The 26,863-nt window shown below is 32.4% G+C and overlaps 2 protein-coding genes across 2 annotated transcripts in view; one reads left to right on the top strand and one right to left on the bottom strand.

The window, feature by feature from the left end:
* Positions 1–13,423, top strand: part of GARNL3 (GTPase-activating Rap/Ran-GAP domain-like protein 3) — a 132,236-nt gene extending 118,813 nt beyond the window's left edge. The window contains exons 20-25 of the mRNA XM_051214994.1: positions 1,139–1,308; positions 1,798–2,014; positions 6,003–6,335; positions 7,642–7,760; positions 8,882–9,059; positions 12,178–13,423. Coding sequence (XP_051068180.1) covers positions 1,139–1,308; positions 1,798–2,014; positions 6,003–6,335; positions 7,642–7,760; positions 8,882–9,059; positions 12,178–12,488 — 1,328 coding nt within the window. The 3' untranslated portion in view covers positions 12,489–13,423. The remainder of the gene's footprint in view (positions 1–1,138; positions 1,309–1,797; positions 2,015–6,002; positions 6,336–7,641; positions 7,761–8,881; positions 9,060–12,177) is intronic.
* Positions 13,424–16,381: 2,958 nt separating this feature from the next.
* The window catches only part of PRPF3_1 (U4/U6 small nuclear ribonucleoprotein Prp3), a 31,177-nt gene continuing 20,695 nt past the window's right edge, over positions 16,382–26,863 (bottom strand). The window contains exons 17-19 of the mRNA XM_051214992.1: positions 26,798–26,851; positions 17,858–18,064; positions 16,382–17,071 (exon numbers count right to left, since the gene is read on the bottom strand). The gene's annotated coding sequence lies outside the window, so the exon portion shown is untranslated. The remainder of the gene's footprint in view (positions 17,072–17,857; positions 18,065–26,797; positions 26,852–26,863) is intronic.

The raw sequence follows: 26,863 nt of genomic DNA, 5'->3' as shown, positions 1-26,863 counted from the left end.
ATTATACTTATAGTCTGAAACAAGTGTAATCTAGATGCCATAATGAAAAGCATATTGGACTTTTATTAAAATTGTTAAAATGTCTTAATTCAATGTAGAATTATTCTACTTAGTTGATAAATCTTAAGTTGATTTTTCTTAAAATATTAATTACAATGTAAAATTACAGTTATTAGAGACTATGATGTTTGATTACTACAAGTTAAGGTTTTAATTTACAGAAATTGTAAAAAAAGAAAAACTTGAATGATTTGATGGTAATTTTTGTGACTTTAGGACGATTACAAAGAGATAATATTGATATAGGTGGAGATAGATGGTGGTTATTTTTGGAATCCATTTGGGACTCGTCAGGAGGATCTACCCAGAGTTGACATTCACTCTGTGATTCGAACACAGTATTGTCCGCTTCAAACGCCATCATGCTAAACACTTAGCCACGGAGTAAAAACCATCTGTACAGGATGCATATATGACAATAAGAGACTGACCAATTGCAGTCTTACACATCAATGGAAAGATTCAAGCAAGCAATACGAAAAGATACAATATAATGTTATATAAATTGATAAAAAACAATATGTTACATCACTTGAATAGGATGATATTCTTTGTTTTACCAAATGACTTCATCTATTAACACTGATCTACTAAGAAGTGATCATTTGACGTTATTCTAAGATGCAATATTATTTTAAGACTAAAGGAGAAAGATTAATCTTCGTATTCTATTCATTGAGTCTTCAATTAGAAGAAATAGAAATGTATTAGCTGAAAATAATTCACAACACTAGAATTGCCAAAAATTATAACATACATTTGTATAAGTATCTTTATACGGATGTGAATATATTAGATTCAACATTTCCTTTAACAAAACACAGTATAACTTTGTATAACACATAATAAATAGTCTATCGTGGATACGAGCTCCTTTTGAAGACACCAATTTAATTATTAAGTTAAACATCTTAAAAGGCATCAACATTATTAGGGATTTTTTTAATAATAAATATATTTTTGTGGTATCTTAATGAGTACAAAATTGTATTTCTGACGTTTCGTAACCTAATGTAAGTCACTTCTTCAAAACGAACAAATAACCGAAATAAAATTAACACATTTTTTTTATTTCAAGGTGCTCAGTTATTCGCTGTTAGTAAAAGTCCTAGTCAACCATTAAGACTAGCAGCTGCTGTAAATCGAAAAATTGTAATTTTTCAATGGCATTTATTTACTGGTCGTTCTTTGTCTTCATGGAATCAATTAGCACAACCAGATCCTGTTGAAAATTTTCAAATAATTAGAGTAGGTTTTATGAAGTTATTTATGTTTATTTGACAAATTATACACAACACTACTAAATGAAGATAAATATCAAAAGAAAATATATCAGTACACAAATATGGTTGTTCGCTGTGATTACGTTATATTGTCATATTTAATAGATTATGTTTACAATATAATCATTAAGATTAACGAACTAACTTTGCTGTATGTTGTATATAATGTCGTGCGGTTGATGATAACATTTTTTTAAAATGCTCTGAACCGAGGTTTCGTACTTTTACACACTTATCAGTATGGTGATTTTGTCATCTCCAGATGGTAAAATTTCTAATTCCTATCTCTGAACGTTGATCACTATCATTTTTTTAATGTATTGTAGAACTCATTTATGAGGTTGCTATGTAATATTCAAGTTTACTTACTGTAAATGTTATAATCAGTACAAACTTTTTCAACAAAAACAATTTATCCAGCATTTTATTCTGAACGTATTTTTATTTATTATAGGAAGTTCATATGATCGATTCAATACAAACTTTAAGTTTTGTCGAAGGTATTCCCGGTGGGAAACTATGTGTAGGATATAGAAATCAATTTATTTTATTAGATGAACGAAGTAAAGAAACAACACAATTATTTCGTACTGAAGGTAGTCGAAATCAAGTTGTTTCTGCATTGGAATTATGGGCTGATGATGAACATGAATTGTTACTTTGTTTCACAAGTAAATAAATTATATTATTTTGTTTAAAGAACGTTTTCATTTGTACACCATAAAACATTTTACGACTGACATACTACTATAAATGAATTCACTTGGTACTGTTTACTTGAATCTTCCTATTGATGTGTAAGACTTCAATTGATCAGTATCCTATTGGCATATGTGTATACTGTGTATATTGCCTCGACATTGCTTTAATTTACGAGAATTCTAAGGAAAGATGGGTAGTGGTTAGTAGCGGAATCCAGTTTGACGCACGTTTCGTTCTATTTGGGACTCGTCAGCTGGATGTATCTGCATCTCAGAGTTGATGTTCATTATGAAACTCGAACCCAGTACCGATCACTTCAAACGCCATTTGGCATTGCACATGCATGTGGGTTTAAACTTCACCCAAATGCACAAGCAGATGGCTATCAGGACTCGGTAGCTACGTGGATAACGTAATGGCGTTTGAAGTGATCAGTACTGGGTTCGAAATTCCTTGATGGCTTCTAAAGAAATACCAACATTCATAAAAAGCTATACATAAATTTCAAATTAAAAGTTGTTGGTTATCTGAGCTTGGTAGGTCAGTGGATAACGCATTAGCTTTTTGAGTGGGAGATACTTGATTACAGTTTGAGTGTTTACATCAACACTCCAGCTGTTGAGTAATATTTAGGATGAAACGCAAGTTTAGAATTCCACAGTTAGCTTACTTACTTACTTACGCCTGTTACTCCCAATGGAGCATAGGCCGCCGACCAGCATTCTCCAACCCACTCTGTCCTGGGCCTTATTTTCTAGTTCCATCCAATTCTTGTTCATTTTTCTCATGTCTATTTCCATTTCTCGGCGTAATGTGTTCTTTGGTCTTCCTCTTTCCCTTTGGCCTTGAGGATTCCATGTGAGGGCTTGTCTTGTGACGCAGTTGGGTACTTTCCTCAATGTGTGTCCTATCCACTTCCAGCGCTTCTTCCCGATTTCTTCCTCCGCTGGGATCTGGTTTGTTCCCTCCCACAGTACGTTGTTGCTAATAATGTCCGGCCAATGGATCTGAAGTATTTTGCGTAGACAATTGTTAATAAACACCTGTATTTTCTGGATGGTGGCTTTCGTAGTTCTCCAGGTTTCTGCCCCATACAGTAGAACTGTCTTGATATTTGTATTGAAAATCCTGACCTTGGTGTTGGTTGACAGTTGCTTTGAGTTCCAGATGTTCCTCAGTTGTAAATATGCTGCTCTTGCTTTGCCGATCCGCGCCTTCACATCTGCATCAGATCCACCGTGTTCATCAATGATGCTGCCCAAATATGTAAACGTTTTTACATCTTCCAAATCTTCTCCATCAAGTGTGATTGGATTGGTGCATTCTGTGTTGTATCAGAGAATCCTGCTTTTCCTACTGCTGCTGAGGCTGCTGCCACACTGTTCGTCTTCTCCTGCATCTGTTGTTACGTTTGGGATAGAAGGGCCAGATCATCTGCGAAGTCTAGATCGTCCAACTGCATCTTAGATGTCCATTGTATCCCGCGCTTCCCTTCAGATGTTGACGTCTTCATGATCCAGTCGATCACCAGGAGAAAGAGAAAGGGTGAGAGTAAGCAACCTTGCCTAACACCGGTCTTCACTTCGAACGACTTTGTCAACTGTCCTTCATGCACAATTTTGCAGTTTAATCCATCATATGAACTCTGTATGATATTGACTATCTTCTGAGGCACGCCGTAGTGTCGAAGAAGTTTCCATAGTGTTGTTCTGTCCACGCTATCAAATGCCTTTTCGTAGTCAATGAAGTTGATGTAGAGTGATGAATTCCATTCAATTGATTGTTCCACAATGATCCGTAGAGTTGCGATTTGGTCTGTACACGTTCTATCCTTACGGAAACCTGCCTGTTGGTCACGAAGTTGTGCGTCTACGCAGTCCTTCATCCTGTTTAACAATACTCTGTTGAAGACTTTTCCCGGCATTGAGAGAAAAGTGATGCCCCTGTAGTTATCACACTTGCTGAGATCGCCTTTCTTCGGTATTTTTGATCAGAAGTCCTTCTTTCCAGTCTGTTGGTACTTGTTCCTCATCCCAAATCTTATTGAAGAGAATGTGGAGTATCCTTGCAGTCGCCGCTACGTCTGCTTTTAGTGCCTCTGCTGGGATGTTGTCCGGTCCTGCTGCTTTGCCACTCTTGATTTGTTTGATGGCCATGCTGATTTCTTCAATTGTTGTTGGGCCAACATTGATTGAGAGGTCCGTGGGTGCTGCTTTTATGTTGGGTGGGTTCAGTGGAGCTGGTCGATTCAACAGTTCTTTGAAGTGCTCTACCCACCTGTTTTGTTGCTCTTCAATGTTGGTGATTACCTTGCCTTCCTTGCTTTTCACTGGTCGTTCTGGTTTGCGGCGATTTTCAGAGAGTTTCTTTGTCGTGTCATACAGTTGTCTCATGTTTCCTTCTCTTGCAGCCTTTTCCACCGTCGTTGCTAAATCTTCCACATATTTACGTTTGTCGGTTCTGATGCTCCTCTTCACTTGTTTGTTTACTACTGTGTATTCAGCTTGTGCCTTGGCTTTTTCTGCTCTTGTTCGACTGGTATTGATTGCTGCTTTTTTATTCCTCCTTTCTTGACTCTTATCCAGTGTATCAACAGTGATCCATTCCTTGTGATGGTGCTTCTTGTGACCCAGGACCTCATGACATGTTGAAGTGATTGTCTCTTTGATCCCCTTCCAGTTGCTCTCTACAGTAGTTCCTTCTCCATTGAGTACATCATGAAAGGCCTGGAACTTGTTGCTGAAGACTATCTTGAATTTGTTGAGTTTGTTAGTATCCTGAAGAAAGGTCGTATTGAACTTTTGTGATATTGTCCGCCCCATTGTCCAGTGCTTCTTGAGTTTCAATTTCATCTTGGCGACCAGCAAGTGATGATCTGATGCTATATCAGCTCCTCTCTTGGTTCTCACGTCCTCTATAGTCCTCCTGAACGTTTTGTTGATGCAAATATGGTCGATTTGGTTTTGTGTAGAGTGATCCGGTGAAGTCCATGTGGTTTTGCGTATGCGTTTATGTGGGAATATAGTGCCGCCTATGACCAGTTTATTGAAGACACATAGATTTGTAAATCTCTCACCATTTTCGTTTCTTTCTCCCAGTCCGTGTCGTCCCATGATGTCTTCATATCCAGTATTGTCCGTTCCAACCTTGGCGTTGAAATCTCCTGTCAAAATGGTCAGGTCCTTTGTTGGGCAATTCTCGACTATTGACTGCAGCCTATTGTAGAATTGATCTTTAGCGTCTTCATTGTAGTCGTTGGTAGGCGCATAGCATTGGATGATGTTCATTGAAATACCCTCTTTCTTTGTTTTGAACGAGGCTTTGATGATCCTTGGTCCATGAGATTCCCATCCTATAAGTGCATTTTGCGCTTGTTTGGACAGCATCAATGCAACTCCTTGTGTATGTGGAGCATTTTCTTCTTCATGGCCGGAGTATAACAGGAGCTCTCCTGTAGTTAGTCGTTGTTGTCCAACTTGTGTCCAATGTGTTTCACTGATCCCAAGTACCTCTAGGTTGTATCTTCTCATTTCTGCAGCAATTTGGAAGGCTCTCCCGGTGTCCCACATTGTACGAATATTCCATGTACCTAAATAAATGGTCGCTCTGGTTGTCAGAAGGGGCATCGGCCTCGTGGCTTCCGAAGGGACTCGGCTTTCACCATGAAGCGTCATAATTCTTCTAAATGAAGACCTTCTGACTCCCAGGGCAGAGTTTAAAAGGTTTGAATAATTTTTTCTGGTAAGCATTTTTTTAGCGAGTTAGTTTTCTACGGGATGGGGACGCTAACCCCATGCCCAACCCTTCTCCTTTATCCGGGCTTGGGACCGGCAGTAGCCCCCGGAGGGGCTCCAGACAGAGTTTCCACAGTTAGCACCTATCCAAATTTAACTGAAAATCACATTTTTTCTTTAAGAATTATCATACTTTACTTCCATCAAATAAAATTCATTATAGGAACATGTCATTTTCAAAAACTTGCCCTAATTACGCCTGGTATTGGTAGTTGTCGTCAACCGATTCCTACTAGCTGCCCAACGGATTCAAACTTTAACTGGAGTATGAAGTCATCAATGGAGATAAATACAAATAAATCATTACCGGCATTATCTCAAGTACAAGGATCTAGTTCTGTGGAATCCCCAACTTCAACAACAAGTGGATCATCAATAGCTAGAAGTTGTTCTCCTGAACCATCGTTTAATTCCATGAATTTGAATTTACCATGTGAAGAAAAGGTGAAAACAAGTGATTGTGATTTTGCATGGACATTCGAACCACAACAAGTTGGTAAGAAAATGTTTAATAGTCAGCATTATGGTAAATTCATTATCAATGAAAGTTACTCATCTTTTTGCGATTTCAATATCTTATAGCCGAAAAGGTAAAGGCACTCACATTCATTAGGGGGAATCAGTTTAATATTACTGTTTACTGGCTATATGATAGGAGTTAACACTCAATATATTTTTTTACTTCAAATTTCTTATAAAATTGAACTTTTCAGTTTTAAAATTTATCAATTATATTTAAGATTTCAGTACCAAAAACCATGCAACAATATTCCATTGCCTGGACGATAATGAATTGAATGATGTATAGATCTCAGTAGCAAACAGAAACAACACATGAAAATATTAGACCCTAATCATTTAGCTTCTGGAATGTACTACTAAATGGAATAACTCTTACACTTATTTGGTACTGTAGCGTTTTCTGACCTGGACGGTTTAACTGAAGCTTGTATTTGTTCTGGACAACATCACAGTTTTCAGTGACGGACAGAGCCCGCGACAAATTTCATAAACAAATCATGTAACTGTAGGAAATGTTACGGTATACCAGATCGACCTCAAACTTAATTATTTACCACATTAATATTTTTAACTTGTAGATAAGGAAGCTCAGTGTAAGCTAATGGTTGGATGTAGTTGATAGAGAGCCCTGGACCTAGGTTTCGTGCTATTTAGCGATCATCAGTGTGATTTACCTGTAATCTTGTGGTAACTGATGCTTCCTGACAGATTTAATCCCATGTCACTAAACTTGACACTCAGATACCATATCACTCAGCTATCCGGGCTTCGGCTGACCTCCTATAGAACTGAGATATATTTACGATTGACTGATCACTGGGTAGTGAGAAACGTAATGTATGCCAGGTCTTTTAGTCACATAGACTAGTGGTCACGTTGCAACATGATCAACAGAGTTAGATCAGCACTAAGAAGAACATGACATTGGTCACTACATAGTGATCAGCCAATTATGAATTCAGTATATGTTTCTTAGATATTTTTTCCACGTTCAATATAAAATTACTTAAAGCCTCAATACTTAGACCATACTGTTGGGTACTTATTTTTGACGCAAACAATGAATTCACTAATTTTAAAACTGCATTCGCCTCATAATTAATCCCTTTTGAACGTTCTTATTTCATCAATCCTCTAGTCAGAGAGCCAAAGTGCGAAACATCTGGTTACAACCACCCTTGATATTTAGGCTCAAAACTCATGATTTTAGGTGTAAAAAATAAGGATAGTTTTACAAACTCTACTCCCAAGTTGTTTTTTTTTCAATATTATCCTTTCAGCTGTATGCTTCCCATACATTTTCGGATTTAATCCATCTGCAATTGAAATACGTTTATTAATTAATGGAAGCTTGGTGCATACAATGCTTGTAACTGATTGTCGGTTAATTACTGTTAAGGTATGTCGCATTTTTTACTGATTTTTTAAAGTTTAAATTCCTTAACATTGGTTTGATATTACGTTAACCACCAGTGACAATCTGGAAGCACTAGATGGACGGTTATCGTAGTTTATGACTCCTCAGCAATGGTCATCCACGAGCCTTCATCCAAAAATCAAAATTCGAACTGCTGATGGTTCCGCAATATCATGAATTGGTTGAAATCAGACATCGTTGGGTAGTAGCTTGATAGTCTGGAGGTTAAGCATTCGTGATCGTGTCAAACTTCAGTCGATTTAAAGTTACGAATATGATCATTGGTACAGTCAAATTGAAAGCAATTAGTCCCTTTTATAAATTTTGATAAAGCATTGAGAAGACGGAGTTGATCTGAAAAATTTGATATATTTGCGCTATACATTTCGAACAATCTGGTCACACATATACTTGTCATGGCATTTTATGTGAAAATTAATAAAGGTCAAATTTCTTTGTTTTAAGAGTGAGCACAAAAGAAGATGCACTACAATTAAAGTCACAGTGGAATAAAAATTTTGCGGTAATTGCTCAGGTTTATATTGACTTTCTTCAACTTTTATTTCTATTGTCTTTAAATAAAATGTTTAAGCCAACCTGTACAGGTTAATTCCTCTCCTTTTGACTTCAATATATGATGTCCCGTTAATTGAGTATATTTACCAGGCCCATTCTCCTAGTAGCACCATGAATTTACTTGAGAATAGTCAAAAGCCAGAACAATTTGTTGAGATAGTGTATTGTTAATAATTAATAAAATCCACAAGCTCATAAGAGGTAAAGCACACTGGAAAGTGTGTGTGTGAGTTGACAAAAAGTCGAAAAATCTGTACGTATTTGATGAGTATTGATCAATTGTGGCTAATTTATTGATTGTGTTTACAATCAATGGGGGAAGATAGATAGAAAGTAATGGTGTGCCATACACTTTCAATCGAGTTCACATACTTTCACATAGTGAGTTCGATGTCTATAATACAGCAAGTAGGTAATAGAAAATTCAACGGGTTTGCTGTAAACGCAACATAATGTAGACTGTATACTGGAATTCATTAGTAATATTTTTTTCTGAATTAACATTCATATTTTCTTTACTTTCTAAGGGTGACATATATTTTACATCGACTTCAGAAACATTAGATTATAAGACGAGTCCAACGATCAATAATACTGCCGTTACAAGTAATACTAGCAATGATAACATTACAAAACAAAATGAGATAAATTCTGTATTACAAGCAGTAGATCAATTAAATTTAGACGACAATCACCAAACCAATGGTAAGTAAATATTCCCAAATGTTGAATTATTAAAATAATCATAGCTGTGACACTATTATCTACATAAAATAATCATTCAAAGCTTTAAAATGTAGTTTCTTGAGTATTTGTATTACTTCGTTATTTATTTACTTTTAAGATCATGGAGTTTCACTGTTGATGAGTATTAAACTAGAACTAAACAACTGTCGAGTGATTTTGCCTGAAAAATGATGATATATCATGATAAACATTATTGTATAATTTTATAGAATTCTGTCATACTTAATCATTATGTTTAAATCTCACGAAGTCCCTATGCTTAGATCTATAGTGAGATTCAATACCTAAACTAAATAGTTGCTGAAAGCTTCTACGATGAAATTTACATTCAAAACATATCTAAGCGAGTCATGTTCTATTGATCAACGGCGAACTATTTTAATTAATCATAATTTCGAAAAATCGTACAGACATTTCAGTAATTTATAAATTGACTTTTTAACTGATTTTCGTATGTATTAGGATGAATGTCTCTTAATTTTCTTACTGAATCACTAGGGTCAACGAGTACAACTGTTTAAGTGCAGTCCAATTCATCATTTTTTTAAAAAATAAGTCTACAAATATATATTATAGACTATTATGTAGTTGAAATGATAAATGGTAAATAGCAGTTTTTTCTTTGTGTCAGCTTAAGAACTCGTAAGACACTACTCTCTATGTCATATCTATACAATAAACTACCTGATAATGAATACCTGTGAGAAAGTTACCTTCAGGATTAAATATTATATCTACGAATGGAGGGTGGACTTGAAATCCAAATGATGAAGATGCAAGAGTATAAAAGCTCAATAATAAGATAATTTCGACAGAAAAGAAGCTAAATCATTGTATCAAATCATCTAAAGTCATTTCTGACGTCTTCTTACAGTCAGTTGAAACGACAGTCGCTGTGAAGTGGACGAACACTTAGATGAGGACAACCAATTTATTGTTTAATACAAAATTACAGAATATCTTCGTGAAGTGTGAGAACCATACACAAAATGCTTTATTTGCAAACCTTCCATCAATTGTCCTTTGCATTCTTTATGGTTCTTCCGATTCACAATTCCTACCTGTTCATATTCTTGTTCTCTTCGATTTGATCTTCTAACCGTCTGTTGGCAGGCATTCAACTTCTGGTTTGTGTTACATACTACTTGTGTCTATCGACACAAGTAGCATATAAGACAAGTGTATCTATGCAGTGAAGTATCAATGCCAGTGGAATTTTAACTCCTGGACAATTAGACCTAATTACGTTTCTTCATCCTCACATAGAAACGTTTAATTATCTAAATCTCGAGTGAAGCATTAAAAGTGATCAGAACCCTTACAGTAGAAAACAATGATCTGTATAACCTGATTAAATAGATTATCCTTTTTATTGATAGTAAGATTTCAAGCAGTGCACCCTTAAAAATGAATATAACGATTAGTAAAACTACCATGTCATCGACACCTAGAGTTTAATTCATAATACACTATTATTGAAATATATACTAGGTACTATTGAGTAATCGAATGGTTTCAATAATCTGTTCCTACCTAGAATAGTTCTGAATATGATGAGGAATGTCACAGACATAAATCCTTACTCAAAATTGTAGAAAATCCACTTTTTGACAGTTCTTTACAATCATCTAATGATATTATATCTTAGATAGGAAAATGCCTTTGATTAATTAAAAATTTATAACAACACATATAAGCGAACAATTGTTTTCAATTAGATCGTCATCAGGCTTTACTCTAATATACATGAATATTTATACGAAAACGTTAAACCGATCAAGGCAATTTCGGTCTATAATCACTATGAAATAGAATAGGTCACCACATATAATAAATAAAATTACAAGTTGATAGTAAGAAGACAGGTGTACTGATAGTAGTAAGAATCATAAAATACGATGATAAAAGTCTTATCAATAATTAAACGTTGGAAATAGAAGGTCAAACGTGGGTAAATAGACTTGGAATAGTCAACACAAAACATTAAAATCGTTACGTAATAAGAAGTGTGTAAATAACTAGATATTGAAGAATACAAACGGCAAGAGGCGGAAAATTACAAACAAATACTAGGTGTGAAAATAAGGTTAATGATAACAAAAATAGAATAAAATATATAAATAATAACTTTAAATCGTTAGTCAAGTTAGAACTGGCCATGGAGGGATAGGGGGGTTACGAGTTTCTTCTGTACACATAAATTGGGGTTATATGTACGAAGTCCTATGGCTTCAACTATATGTAGGAGACGGGAACGAACTCCGTTGGGAAATGATGGAGGTATACGATAGATCACCCGAAATGATTTCGATTTATCTACAGCATGACCGCTATCAATAAGATGTGCCAAGATAGAACTGTGAATTGTTTTTATCTGGCTCTTTATAAACCAAGCTAGTAGATGTTCACTCATTCGTTAGTTAAGTTACCTGATAGTACGCCCGATATAGCTATCTTCACAGGAGCAGCTGAATTTGTAAATGCACATTGAGGAGGTCAACTGAGGTAACTCATCATTCGTTTGCGTAGATATCGCTGGTCGACAAGAGAAAGACAACGCAAGATTGGCTGCATAGAATGTCCTGGTGATTACTTTCGTCAACCTATATTTCGGAGTATCACTAGCCACATCCCCGTTAAATTGTAGTTTCATGTATAAAGATTTCTTAGGAACAGTCGAAATCTCCGACTTCTTTATTATGTCATACATGTACTTCTTAATGAAAGCACTGGGGTAGCCGATCTCAGTCGGTGAGTTGTTGATGAATTCAAGCTCCTGACTTAGAGTGTCTACTGTGCAGATCTAATTTTCACAATGGGAATCTTTAATATTCTAAAATTTATAAGTACATCAAGTATACTAACGCTTAAAACCTCTTATCAACTGATTTCTTCAGACAATAACAAACTTTCATTCTAACCAAAACACTAGATATAAAGATACAATTAAAATTTTAATAAACAATTATGAGTATAATAATTATTTTAAATTATAATGAATAATAATAATAATAATCATAAACATCATTTGTAATTGTGTATGTGTGTTTGTTTTTCTTTCCTTTTTTCCTCCAAGATCCTTTAATTTATCCAGAAATTTATGATACTCATAAAAATTTACATTCATCATTTGAACATGATCAAAATGAATTACAAACAAATTTATTTTCTACTATACAACCTATTTCATCATCTTCATATTCAAATATGAATTCACCAACTGGTATCAAAATCTTAACTTTAAATTCAATTAATAATAATAATAATAATACCAATTCATCATCAGTTGTATCATCATCATCATCATTCAATTCAACAAATATGGAACTAAATCAATCACAAACAAATTTCATTTATAAAATACCAATTTATAGTTCAAATAAATAAACAATAATAATAATAATGGAAACCGATCATAAGCATATAACGTATTTTATAAATAACTATACATAGATATTATTTATCATCCCTAATATGTTGTATTATATAACTAAATAGTTTATGATCATAATGATTGAAAAGAGCACATAAATCAATTAGTGATATTCATAAGAAGAAGAAGAATTTAAAGAAGAAAAAAAATGAAAAAAGAAATGGATCAATATTACCGTATATTCGTTGTAATAAATAAATTATAAAACGTTTCTTTTTTTTTGCTATCCTATTTGTTATAAATAATTTTAAATAAAAGTAAGAATTATAAAACTTTCATGTCTTAAATAACAACAACAATGACGACAACAACGATGACAACAACGACAATAACAACGACGACAACAACAACAAAAAGGATATTTGATTTATATTACAATATAAGAAATGAAAATAGAATGAACATTAACACTGAGCTAAATAGATAATACCAATGACAATTTTTTTTGTTTTTTTTCTTGATAATTATGAAAATTATTAAAAGGAAAATAAGAGTTAAAAAATTGATTTTTCTTTTGATTAAGAAAGTATCATAAAGACAACATATAGATATAGATATTACTCTGAATGAGAATCGATTATATGATAGTGTAGTCAAACTAATAGATCATCTAAATGTTTGTGATATACATTTTCTGTGTGTGTGTGTGTGAGTATGTATGAACAAAAATGTATGTTTTTTTGCCTATTTATATGATAAGAAAACAATAAAGTTCACACACACTAAGCCATATCAAATATAAACAGATCTATTAAATGTCATGTATATATATATATATATATATATGAACCATCTATAAATTGTATTGTTTCGCCATTTTTGTGTACTGTATTTTGATCAACTTCGTGTAAAATGTGTTATCTTTAAGTAAATAAAATGTGTTTTTTTTGGAAATAAACTCTAGTTCATTTTTATTGAACGATGTAATTTGCCATTTTTATGACGTTTCATAATTTAATCAAAGAGGTATTATATTCGACAATTTCTTAATACAAATAAATTGTTGAATCTCATCAACTAGTTTAATATATATTCTCACTTATATTAAAAATACAATAGATTCTGATCAAGAATTAAAATATCTGTAAAATGAAAGTGTAAGCTATCTAGAACTGTACAATCGTATTATTTGGTTATATTTTCCCGAAATTGACTAATATGATAATCGATTAATGCTTTTCACTAAAACTGTCGTAATGTTTGGGGACAGTAAACTATTGGATATTCTAAATTCGCTTGGTGTTGTTTACTTGTATCATCCCATTGTTATTTGGGATTGCAATTGATCAGTCTCATGTTGGTATATATGCATCCTGTGCGGATTACCTAGATATAGCCCTAAGTCACAGGTTTTTTAAGCAAAGATGGATAGTGGCTAGCAGTGGAGTCCAGGACGCGTGTTTCGTCCTATTTAGAACTCATCAAATAGATGTACTTGCATCTCACAGTGGATGTTCACATAAGCAGGTGATTATCAGGACTCAGTAGCTATGTGGATAACGCAATGGCGTTGGAAGCGAACGGTACGGGGTTCGAGTCACAGAGTGAACATTACTTCTGAGATGCAGGTACATGCAGTTGACGAGTCCCAACTAGGACGAAACGTGCGTCAATCTGGATTCCACTGCTAGCCACCATCCATCTTTGCTTAAAAAACATTGGATATTCTGTTACAGATTTATCGTTTCAATGTACGATCTTGAAACTGTTTAGTTGTGAAATCGATAATTATAAACTCAGAAGTTTTAAGCGAACAACGATGACACATGTACCAAACTCCGGTTAATAAAATAACACTACCCACTTCTTAAATATTTAGGTTAAAAGGAATCTCAAGGTTAGACTCTTCACCAATTTAATCAAATTCAAAATAGTAATTTTTAGGTTTGAGCATACAGTTTAAAAGTTAATATTAACTACCGCAGTTTGAAAATAATACTAAAAATGAAAACTTTGTAATTACGATACCAAAAGAGTTCATTGTATCATCGTAGAGTAAAAATGACAACATATAGATGGAAGAACATGAAGAATATCATCTGATTTTGATGGATATTATGTTAACATCATAAATCAATAAGCACTGGTTCTTTCAGCTATTAATCCAATAACGTGATGATTATTATATTGTTTAAATGGAAATTTCGATGCTCACATATTAGGAGATAGTCAGTAGATTATTATTACATAACTACTAATTGTCAACCTGTTAACCAGTGTGCAAGTAAACAATATGAGTATTTATAGAAACATTTGTAAAAAAAGCTATAACTCATTGGAATTTAAAGACGCAAATGGATCCTCTCGGTGAAAATGGAACGTGTGATGACTGAATTTTTGAATTCAATCTCCCTATAATTTATAGATGAAAGTAAACAACACCTTAAAGTTATCTTTAAAATTACAAGGACTAAGATTACGTCTTTATAAATGGAAAACTATATTTCCTTTTTTTAAATAAGATACTACCTTTAAATTTATTCTCCTTAAAGATGATTTGACAAAGACCATCAAACAGTGACTCTGAGTACGAAGGCTAATATCCAGTACTTCAAAATGCCTTGTGGTTTACATTCATTACAGATATTATCGTTATATTGACTTAAAACATAATGGTGTCATATTTAGTCAATACAAAGAAACGACTGAATAAACAACTTCAGCTTGTGAGGCAAAATTAAGAAACATACTTCAAGTCTACAATATATATTGTACATTACGTCATTACAAATATTTTTAGACAAATTCACGGTATGTTATTCATGAATATATGAATAAAACAAAATCCATGTGCTAGTATGCACTTTTTTCTCACTTACCTTGTCCCTCATTGATCGTGTTATCTACATTACGTGTACAATGTATTCATAGAATTTTAGGACTTACTATTTAATTATCTTAGTCCTTTACATTTTGTCAATTTTAATTGTAGAATTTCTTGGGCAATACAGAAAAGGTGAAAATCATTTTCATTGTATGTATTAAGAGTAAATGTAATTTCTACTTCAATATTTATGAGAAATATTAGAGAGACTATAATCTATGGACGGGCCATACATAAGATAAGAGGTCTTGAATTTTTGCGCGAAATTCATTCATCTATTTGGCTAAATAGTGTTTTGGCATTTTATCTGATACCAGCTCGTGATGAAAACCCTGAATCTAGTTCCTAACCCCAACCATCAACCGTAAATCATAATTTTAATTTACCATTTAGTCCTGGTTAGTAGGTGGACTGGATACCATAAGCGACAGCCTACTGTGGGACAGAACAAACCAGATTCCAGCTCAAGAGGAAAAGACTCTGAAAGTGGATAAGACACACATTGAAGAAATCACCGAACTGCATCATGAGACATGCTCTAACTTAGAATCCTGAAGGTGAACGGAAAAGAGGAAGACCAAAGAACATACTGCGTCGAAAATTAGAAGCAGGTATGAAAAGGATGAACAGCAACTAAAAAGAACTAGAAAAGATTACCCAGAACAGAGTTGGATAGAGAATGCTGGTGGGCTGCCTATGCTCTTCCACTATGGATAACAGGTGCAAGTAGTCGTATGTGAACATTCTCAACATCACTTTAGCGTCTCATAAAGGTCACCATAAATTGTAGTCTTCCCAAAGTATTATATTGTATTGAGTAGTACGTATTAACACAACAATATTTTTCTATATCCAATAGAAAATCTTGAATAAACATTTTTTGGTTGATTCAATGTAATGTTTAAATGTTTACTATATACAACTAGAGTATATTTCACAATACACATGTAAAACAACTTTGAGTGATTTTTTCTAAAAACCATTATATTAGTCACTCATTTATGCAAAATGTAACATTGAGAATTAAGCTTCATTACTTCCAAAATATTGATAATGGAATGGAACGTTTTCATACAAAATCTTTTTACTAGAATTCAATGACAAGTGTTCAACTGTATCCTTATTACTATAAACTGGAGACATTGGAATATCATTATTATTGGCAACAACATTATTAGAATAAACCAATAAGTCATTATAAGTTAGTTTGAAATAATTCTGATTTCTTATTAAATTACTTTTAGGTTTATTATTTTCATAATTGTTTAATGATAGATTATTTTGTTCTAAATATATGGTATTATTCATTTGGATATCAGTTGTTTCAATATTAAGATTTGAACAATTATCAATAGAACATATGAACTCTTTCATTATTTGATCACATTCAATTGGTTTAAGAAAACTAGGTGAATAACAATCAATCGAACTAATTTTATCATTCTTTATCATTTTCTGGCATGTATTATCATTAAGTAATACATCATTATCAATGTTTATATCAGTATTATTATACTGTGTATCAAATGTTGTATTATTTGATTTTACCAATAGATTACTTTTCAATGAAAGATCTAATTGTTGATATTCTATGGAACTATTATTCAATGAAATGTTATTTGATTCTTTATTATAATTGTCAGATATATGATTACTTACAGGCATTACTTTGTGGAAATTTGTATTACCATTTATGATTGCATTGGAAAGTTTCTGAAATGAAATAAACAATTTTAAAAAAACTTTGATATTTACTGATAAACATCAATCAAAATAATAACTCAGCATTGTTAATGTGTTAAAAATTAGTTTAATAAAGGAACAGATAACAAACATTGAAGTATCATGTTATCCTGTTTTATTATTATTTTTTATTATTTCAACACATAAATGTTAGTACAAGAGGGCACCAAATATATAGGCGCCACACCATATTTGTGTGTGTGGGCTGTGATACTGCCCGGGTGCCCAGACCGGAGCAGGTGGTTCTCTTAGGGGGCCACACCCCAAGCCTTTGACCTAAATGTCTGACCCACAATGCAGTGGAACATCATAAGGAGATGCATTCCCATGGTAGCCGGTGACCAACGATTGGTTCATACGCCATTTGTTCCCGCAGGATACTGGAGCCCAAGTGCACCATTGGTTTGTGATCCAGTTAAAGCGCCGGACATTCGCTTTTCGTCCTCTCATTTTCGTAAACAACACCCCCGCCACGAGAAGGCAATGAGTATGACTTCCCTGGCAGAGGCTGTATACGCGTGGCCGTGTGAGAGCATTTCGAGAGGGATGGCAGGCCCACCCCACTCTCGGCCATACCAGGGCATTTGGGGGCATCTAATCTAAATGGATCACAAAAAATAATTTCAAACTAAATGAAACGAAAACAAAAGGCTAAAAAGACAAAACATGGTTCACTTATCACACTAAATATAAGTGAGGTACAAAAACAGTTTTACTTAGATAATAATCTTTATGAATATGTAATCGAATACTTACCTCTTCACTAGATGGGATCATATTCGATGTGTGATTAGAATTAGTATCCAATTGATAGTCAGTTAGTCTGTTTGAATTTTCATTTATTGAACAAGAATGAATTGGTGGTATTTTCCTTTTGTAAACTCTTTTTCGTTTAATTTCATTTGAAATAGTTTGTGATTTCTCTTGATAAAGTCCTGAACTATTTTTAACTTGACTAAAAATCTACCAGTTAATAGATAATGAATAAAAATAAACGTGAAATGTTTAGTTGAGACAGATAAGGAAAGTGAATAACATTTCATTATTATCGGTTCAGTAATCTCTTGACAGTTAAACACTTAAATTTACATTCCTTAGAACTATATTTTAACTACCATTTTAAAAGATCAGTTAGTCATACATTCTATGTATCCATTTGATAGTGTAATTCGTAATTACTATTAACTAAACATCACTGAGACTAGGAAACTAAAAGTACAAAGTGAAGGCAAAATATGACAAAGCAATTACGTATGCATAAGAAATAAAGTTAATAAATTTTAATTGTTCACCGAGAAATTTCGTCATAAACTAAAATCAGCTAGAAAATAAATAAAGAGTGGAATGAAAATCTGTTGAACAACTGAACTCTTCAACAGTGTCCATACATGATTCAACTGAGAAACTTAGGATCTTGCAACGATCTCATTAGATTTAGGTCACTATGTTATAATCCATTGGTCGATAATTATAAATATATCAAGTTTATAATACAACATAATCATCCAGTGTCACCGGTAAGTAATTACCTCAATTCAGATATGGCTGAGCACCATTAGTCACGAACTGATATAAATGACTCTCTTAAACGATTACAGGATCATATTATGAAAAAATAAAAGGTGAATCGAATGCTCACAGAAACGCAGTTTACAACTATGAATTTGCATAAAAATATACATTACAAATGCTGTTATACGTAATTCTTATCAAATGACTATCTATATGATAATTAAAAAAGAAAGGCACCAGTTATGTATTAAAAACTTTTGATTGTACATTATGTTACTATTGGAATTCGATGAAAACATTTTTTAATGTAGACAGTTTATTGAAATCCAGGATTATTGCGTTACAAAACTATACATTTATACATAATTTTAATTAGTCGAAAAACAAGTATTTCTAAACAAAATAAATTGGACGTGTTCACCTTATGTGCTTAATCTCTCAGTACTCAATACGTCATTAAAAAACTGGGAAATTTTGAGAAACATCTATATAAACTTTTATCATTAACTTATTTTAGTCAAACAATCAAATGAATTCTCAACCTACTAAAACTGCTACAAAATATTTTTTTGAAAATAAATCACAAATTTGATATTATAAGTGAATAGTCTATGAGATAGGTATATTATGACTTCCTTTTTTATTCTTTACATGAAATTTCTTTGTGCTTATTATGTAATATCAGTTATTATTAGACTGCCTTGTGTTATCTATCAATCATCACTGTGGATTAAGAGATGTATATGTAAATTTACCATTATTTGATAATAGCCCAATACTAAATGTTTCAAATGCCAATAAATTTATATAATAATCCAACTTCTTCATAGAGTCATATACTTTTCAGTCAACTTAGAATACGTTTTTTTTTAAAGTTGAGACAGTAAAAAGTTGTATTCAACTTCTTTTCAATACAAATCTCAATTTACTGAGATGGTAATAAGGTATTAAAATAAACTTTTGACTTCTATAGAGAGCTTTACTGAAAAATCTATATGTATTTATTGACACATTAAAACAATAAATCACTCAATTAATAAAACTAGATCATTGTGTTTCATAGATAATCCATTTAAGTATATAATAAAATTGAAGTTGGATGGTGATATATACACTTTTAACAATGAAAGATGTCGGAATTTAGAAAATCTAAAAATTAAGATCCATTTTAAAATCTTTCATTAGTTTTTCAACTAAATTTTTTCACTGATAAAATATAATAGCGGCATAGTAATCATTATTTATTCATCTGTAACTCAAACTTCATTTAGATGGATAAAGATAAGATTAACCTGTCAAGAATAAAATGAATAAAATCGAATAGGAATAAATGATACAGCATTTGATGGTCTATATCACAGAAATATAATTAAATGAATGGAAACCAAATGTTATTCTTTATGATCTACGTAAGTTAAACTAATTATATGAATAAATTAGCAAGATAACATGAATCCCCATTGACATTGATAAGTAGTACAATAATGAACATGATTGATTATATGTATATATATATATATGATCTCTTACCTAGATCTGTTCGAAAATAAACAGTTTCTATATTATGTAATAAGTAAAATAACTTGTTTTCTCGAGTACATGTTTAACTAATGCTAACTGTATAAAAGTAAATAAAAAACTATATAATATAAATTTACTGTATCCATAGAATCATATTCATAATAGAAACATATTTTCCTTAGTATAATACAGAATGACCTTCAATTGAGAGAAAACAAAATTGAATGCAAAACAATAAAACAGTAAAAAAAGTGTACACAATAGATTATCATCAATATGCTTTCAATCTGACAGTGTCAGTGTATGGTATTGTAATAATGGGTTGATATTTCAAATATATTTTGTCACTTGATCAATAACTAATAATTACCATATTCTAAATTGCCCATAATCAATGAAGTGTTAGTATGTATGTAAATATTACTGTACATCGTTGTATGAATATGAACTAATACATTCACTCAAATAACAATACGGATGCTAATAGCAACCAATTTATTATTCATAAGCTATGTTATTGAATTACTAGTGAGAAATATTTTAAAAACACTGTTGGGTATGGAACACTAGAACATAAATTAGTATCTTATCACTAAAATGGAAATTTATGTTTGTTAATTTGTATACAGGTTTATATATAAATGATCTTTGATAAATGTAAATTTTCTAAAAATCCGACCTATTCAGCACGAACTTTACAAAGTGAAAAATGCTTAATTGATAATATACTCAAATATCAAATTGCTAATGTTGTTATGATTTGTCGTTTGAATACTTATTGTCTTGGCTTTTTTAATGCTACTTTTTGTAACTGCTCGTCGCTGATTGTTATGTCGGAAACACTTATCACTTATACTCGGAACGAGGGACCTCTGCAATTCCCATGACACGAAAATAAGAACACAAAGACTGATACAAGTGATGATTTATTAACCCCAAAACATGACGACGACTCTAGTAGAACATGCACTCATTTATACATTGATTGTACACCCATTTTGATTATTAATTAGAATGTAATCACATATATGAAGAATACTTAGAGTTATAACAAACCACAGACTGAGTATAGTTCATGTCAATGGAATACAAGAATATTGTATATTATACAGAATAAAATATCATGCGAGAAAAGAAAACATTGAGTAATCATTACATTGAATCAAAATGGAAGTAATCTTGAACAATAACTCATATTGAGTACATCAATCGAAAATTGACTTTTCTTTCCATTATATCAAATGTCGACAGTTATTTGTAGGTTTAAATTATCTTCTATGCTTCTGGTATTAGATTTATTAGTTTTAAACAGGTTATATGGTTGTTTTGTAGGTATCTGAATCATTTTAACGTCAATTTAGCCACATGATAATCTTTGAAGCATCATTTAAGGTATAAAAAAAAGAGTACTTAATCGTGTATTATTTTGTTCTCCATTTTATTAACCATTATGTTTTGATAAATTCGAACAGATAAACTTGCAGTACTGACCACATAATTTGAAGTCATTAGTACTAGGTTGTTTCCAAGAGTTAATAATAATGTTTTTTTGAATTAACTTCGCATATGATTTGTAGTACAGTTAGTGTTGTAGTTTAAAAAATATTGACATTTATAAATTGTCTACTAGTTGACATGAAAAGTAACAAAAAAATTGAGTCTAATATTGATAATGACAATTTTAATAACGTTTCACAGTTTCGCTTATGACCATAATTACTATGGTATACGTTGTGATATTTCTTTTCCATTTCTTCTGAAGACAATAGTCATCGATTTTTCAGGAACCACGAGTCGACTGGAGTGTTATTTATTTATTTTATATAAACACATAAACACTGGTACAAGGAGGCACCAAATATATATACGCCACACTTCGTCATTCGACTTTTGTAAGAGATCAGATAATGCCTCGTCACCCAAACAGAAACAGATGGTTTGCTTAGAGGGTCATATCTGTTATAACGTGAAAAATAAATGCTGCTGATTAAGGGGTAGCGAATTATTGATCGGACCAAAGACGCGCAAACACGTAGAACGACCTAGGGTTCTGATTGGTCTCGCTTCCTTGTCTAGCCCAGTCAGTTGAGTCCAGAACACAAGTCACAGCCTCGGAGATATGAATCATTATATTTCAAACATACTTTGTTTATATACCAGTCAAGCAGTCCACAACGTACCATAAAATAGAAGATAACATTGTACAATAATGGCCAACAGGAAAATAACACGTTAAATAAATATTGACCAATAAGATGATACCATTTCATGTCCAAGGATAGCATTAGGCTTAACAGGATAATTTTTGGGATATTTCCCTGAATATCCCAACAATATCCTCAGTTTTTGACCTAAAGATCTAATACACAAGGAAGTAGAGCAACGTAAGGAAATGCAATCCCATGGTAGCCAGTGACCAACAATAGGTTCATACGCCTTTTGTTTCCTCAGGATTCTGTAGTCCATGTGAACCATTGGTTTGGAATCAAGGTTTTCCAACTCTCCTATGTGAACCTTTCGTGTCCACCAACCGAGTTAGTGCCGAACATTCGCTTTTCGTCCTCAACCTAAAAAAACACCTTCCCCGCGAGAAGTGAGTTGGACTTCCCTAGTAGTGGCTACATACTCGCGGCTATGTGGGGGAATTTCGAGAGGGAGAGAGCTGACTATCCCCACCCTCGACCGTACCAGGGAATTTGGAGGCAAGCATGGAGTCATATCACATCGTAAGCGACTAGATGTATTTCTTTATATTCTACGATCAAATATTCTGTTCTACAGAACTGAATTTCAAAAATGAGTGATTTCTTCCATCTATGACATAAATATGTTTTATATACTCTTTTCAATAAATTAAATGTGAGCAATTCAAAGCATAAAATTATCTGTCTTCATTGAAATATTAATCATGTTAACATTAAGATGAATTTCAGGACAAAGTAAACTGGGGAATCCTTGTCTGTTGCTTATCCTTCATTAGGGGTAACATGTGTAAGTACGCAACTAAAAAACATTTGAAATTAATTGGATCGTGTTGTCTTCATGAACTAATGATTTTGTACATTTCACTCCATAAAATTGGTTCATTCTGTTTGAATTTATATGTTTGGTTGTTTGATAGGTTTTTTTATTAACACTTTTCAGAATTATCTTATACTCCTTACTGAATTACATGGATGAATGGATTTTTTCTGTATAAGTAATAAACTTTGATTTTTTTATTCAAAAATTAATTTGATGATTCTTGAACTATTAATTTCACCTAAACTCTAAGAATAAAAAACTTATCTCAACGATCATATTTCTCATTTTACTTAAATAAAAATGAATCCCTACTGGAAAACTTAAGATTATATTATCTGTTTGTTTAGCACCTACGAATCGATACGTAAGAACCGGATAGATGTGAATTATTTACCAGCTACAGATTCATATACTCAACTTTAGGTCATACATTATGTGTAAAGGATAATGATACTACTAGACCATACAAATTAAATCCAGTAGGACGCAATTTGAACTTTTCGAATGCAACAGTCAATACGCCACTGCTCCAAAACATAAAAAATTAACCAAGTTATAAACTTTTATTAAAGAAATTAATTTTATTCTTATTTAAAATCCTACATCATATTACTTTAACATAATTGTGTACTTCAATAATACTACTTGGTTGGGGTCCGCGTGACTATCGTAACCAATGGTTGGAGACTCTTGGTGACATGGCTCAGAATCGGTCACAATGGTGTAGGTGTATACACTTCCTGTCTTCCCTTAAACTATGAGATTAAAAATGGTTTATATCTTTCTACGTACTAATTCTTTCTTCCTGTACTATATCCTTATATGGAATCTTTCTTTTATATATTACCACCATTGAATTAACTGCTTCTATGAATTTGTTGTTCATGTTACTGTGCTAATGCGGTATGGCAACTTGGACCGATGCACATATGTTTGTTTAATTTTCAGAACTAAAGTAGAAATTGTATTCTTTTCGTTTTTTATTTGTTTTTATTAGTTTCACGAAATTTCTACGTTTTTTGTTTGTCTGTTTTGTTTTTGTTTTTTTCGATAATTTCAAATAGACGTTTTTAGAAATAATGAAATAATTTACCGTTTTATAGATTGTTGATAATGTTCATCTAACAATTCTATCTATTTTGTTTGGATATCGTTAGTTTTTTTATTGTTTTACAATCATTATTTTACTCACTTCTCTATAGATATTACTAAAGTTAATGTACTAGGAATGAAAACGATGCTCCGACTGTTATACACATACAAAAGTTAATGTTTTTTTTTGAGGAAACAAAAAGAAACAGATACTTTAATATAGCATCTCTCTTTTCTATAATAATTCAGTTAAGAATATCTTCAGTGATATAATGAATTGTTTACCAATAGCTTTTACTACAATGGACGACAAAACAGGTGGAGACAACGGGATATATGTTAACATGATATTGTAGTGAATAAGAACATAGGTGAGAATAACCGAATGTATCTGAACACGAAATTACAAAATATCTCACTAAAATCTCAGAACCATACAGTAAGTCTTGGATTTGAAAAATATCAATCCATCGTCTCAGATTCGATTGTTTGCCATTTTCATACCAACTGTTTTCTGTTCTCGTTCTTCCCTTCTCCATCTTCAACTGAAATATATTTTATTCCCGACTATCGTTACATACTACTTATGTGTATATAAATAGCGCACACACTTTAAAGCAGCCGTTCTTGCAGCGGTTCTGCTTGCCGTGCTACTTCCTTCTTCACTGCAGTCTGTGCCATGACCTCCGTCAAAATATCGGGTCTGCGGCGCTCTGAGCTACATAGCTATCGTTATGTACTACCTACGTGTACATAAGTAGCGTACATCAAAATATTACAGAATATCTTGATAAGATTTGAGAACCATACAGTAAATACTTCATTTGCAAAATATTCATCAGTTGTTTCAAACTTTATTATTCCTTCGTTTCTATACAAATCAATCTCTGTTCTCGTTCTCTTCAAATTTTCTCAATCTTCTGGCGCCAAACATTCTACGTTTGATTGGTGACACATACTATTTATATCTGTTGACATCAATAACACACACCACACTACTATCATAGTCTATTTTCTATAAACTTATTTATTACATTTAAGATAAACTAATTAAAACCTATAAAACGGTTGCTTAAATCGAACTACCTGGAGTCTGATCATAACTTGAAACCTGCTGGTTAATACATGGAGGTTGGTTTAACTAGTTAATCATTGTAGCATACCCTTATACATAACGGAATTTTATTGATCGTATTATGTTTTTTAAACACTAAAACAGAAGGAGTACACGAAGATGTAATGATTCGTTGAATAATATAAATCGATTAACGTAAAACTTTGATGTGTATTCTCATGTTATATGAAAATAATAAAAACGTAGAACACATAATAAAAGAAACAATTATTTTATAGGAGATATTAGCCTTGTTTCAACAAATATTTCATAAGACATAAGATCGCAAGAGCTTAATACTTTCAGTATAGGATTTTAGAGTTCGTTAAGTTGTAACTAAGATCATGAACCGAAGGTCCTGAATTTGAATCCTACGTGCAGAATCATGGATAAGCGTTGCTGAAAAGTGACATACAAATACGAAACGGCCGTCCAGTGCTTCCAAGTTTTCGATGCTGATCTAATATTAATAGGTTCATAATATCAATTACAGCTTAAGATTTATCTAAAATGTTTAGTAACACAATTAATCAAGAGTAAATATTTTTCTAAAACAATCTACCTTGTGAATTTAACAAATAATAAACTACTCTTCAGAAAATTTTAATTAAACTATGTATATTTGTTTGTTTATTTATTTTATTTATTTTATTTATTACACATAAATATTGGTAAAAGAGGGCACCAAATATATATGCACCACACAAAACAATGAGAATGGGGAGAGAAGAAGGGAAAAAAAGGTGAGGAGCTTGAAAATGAACAATAACGAATAGACTAGTGTAATCTGTTTGTTTGTATCCCAACAAATAAAATTTTAAAGCAATTAGTCCCTTTTATAAATTTCGATAGAACAATGAGAAGATGGAGTTGATCTGAAAAATGTGATGTATTAGCGCTATACATTTCGAACAATTTGGTCACACATATACTTGTTAGGGCATTTTTATATGAAAATTAATAAAGTTCAAACAAATCAAAGTACAATTAAAATAAGAAATTGTCGCGTTATCCTAGGCCATAGAATGACTTAAGGATTACCAGGGTAAATTCAAGGTTATGACAAAGTGTTTTCGTACACATAAGGGGGGAGGTTTAAATTTCCGAATAGCCAAGGCTACAATAAACCTGAGAATTCGTCATTGACAATTTCTATACAACATTCTAAATGCTGTATTAATGTTAATTTTGTGCCCCGTCTCAATTATATGTTTCACTATCGATGAGCTTGGTTTTCTACCTCCTACATTGATCGGATCATTTGACATACATTGATTATGAAGCCATCTAGGCTTTTCATATAAAAATGCCCTGACAAATATATGTGTGACCAGATTGTTCAAAATGTATGGCGCTAATAAATCACATTTTTCAGATCAACTCCGTCTTCTCATTGTTCTATCGAAATAAAATTTTATTACAATTAATCTTACCTTAACTGGAATATCTTCATATTTATGATGATATCCATATATTGCTATTCTATTCTAAAAAAAATT

Source organism: Schistosoma haematobium, chromosome 2 (genome assembly GCF_000699445.3).
Source record: "Schistosoma haematobium chromosome 2, whole genome shotgun sequence".
Lineage (NCBI taxonomy): Eukaryota > Metazoa > Platyhelminthes > Trematoda > Strigeidida > Schistosomatidae > Schistosoma > Schistosoma haematobium.
The sequence above is the reverse complement of the archived record's forward strand: the minus strand, read 5'-3'. Positions and strand labels throughout refer to the sequence as shown.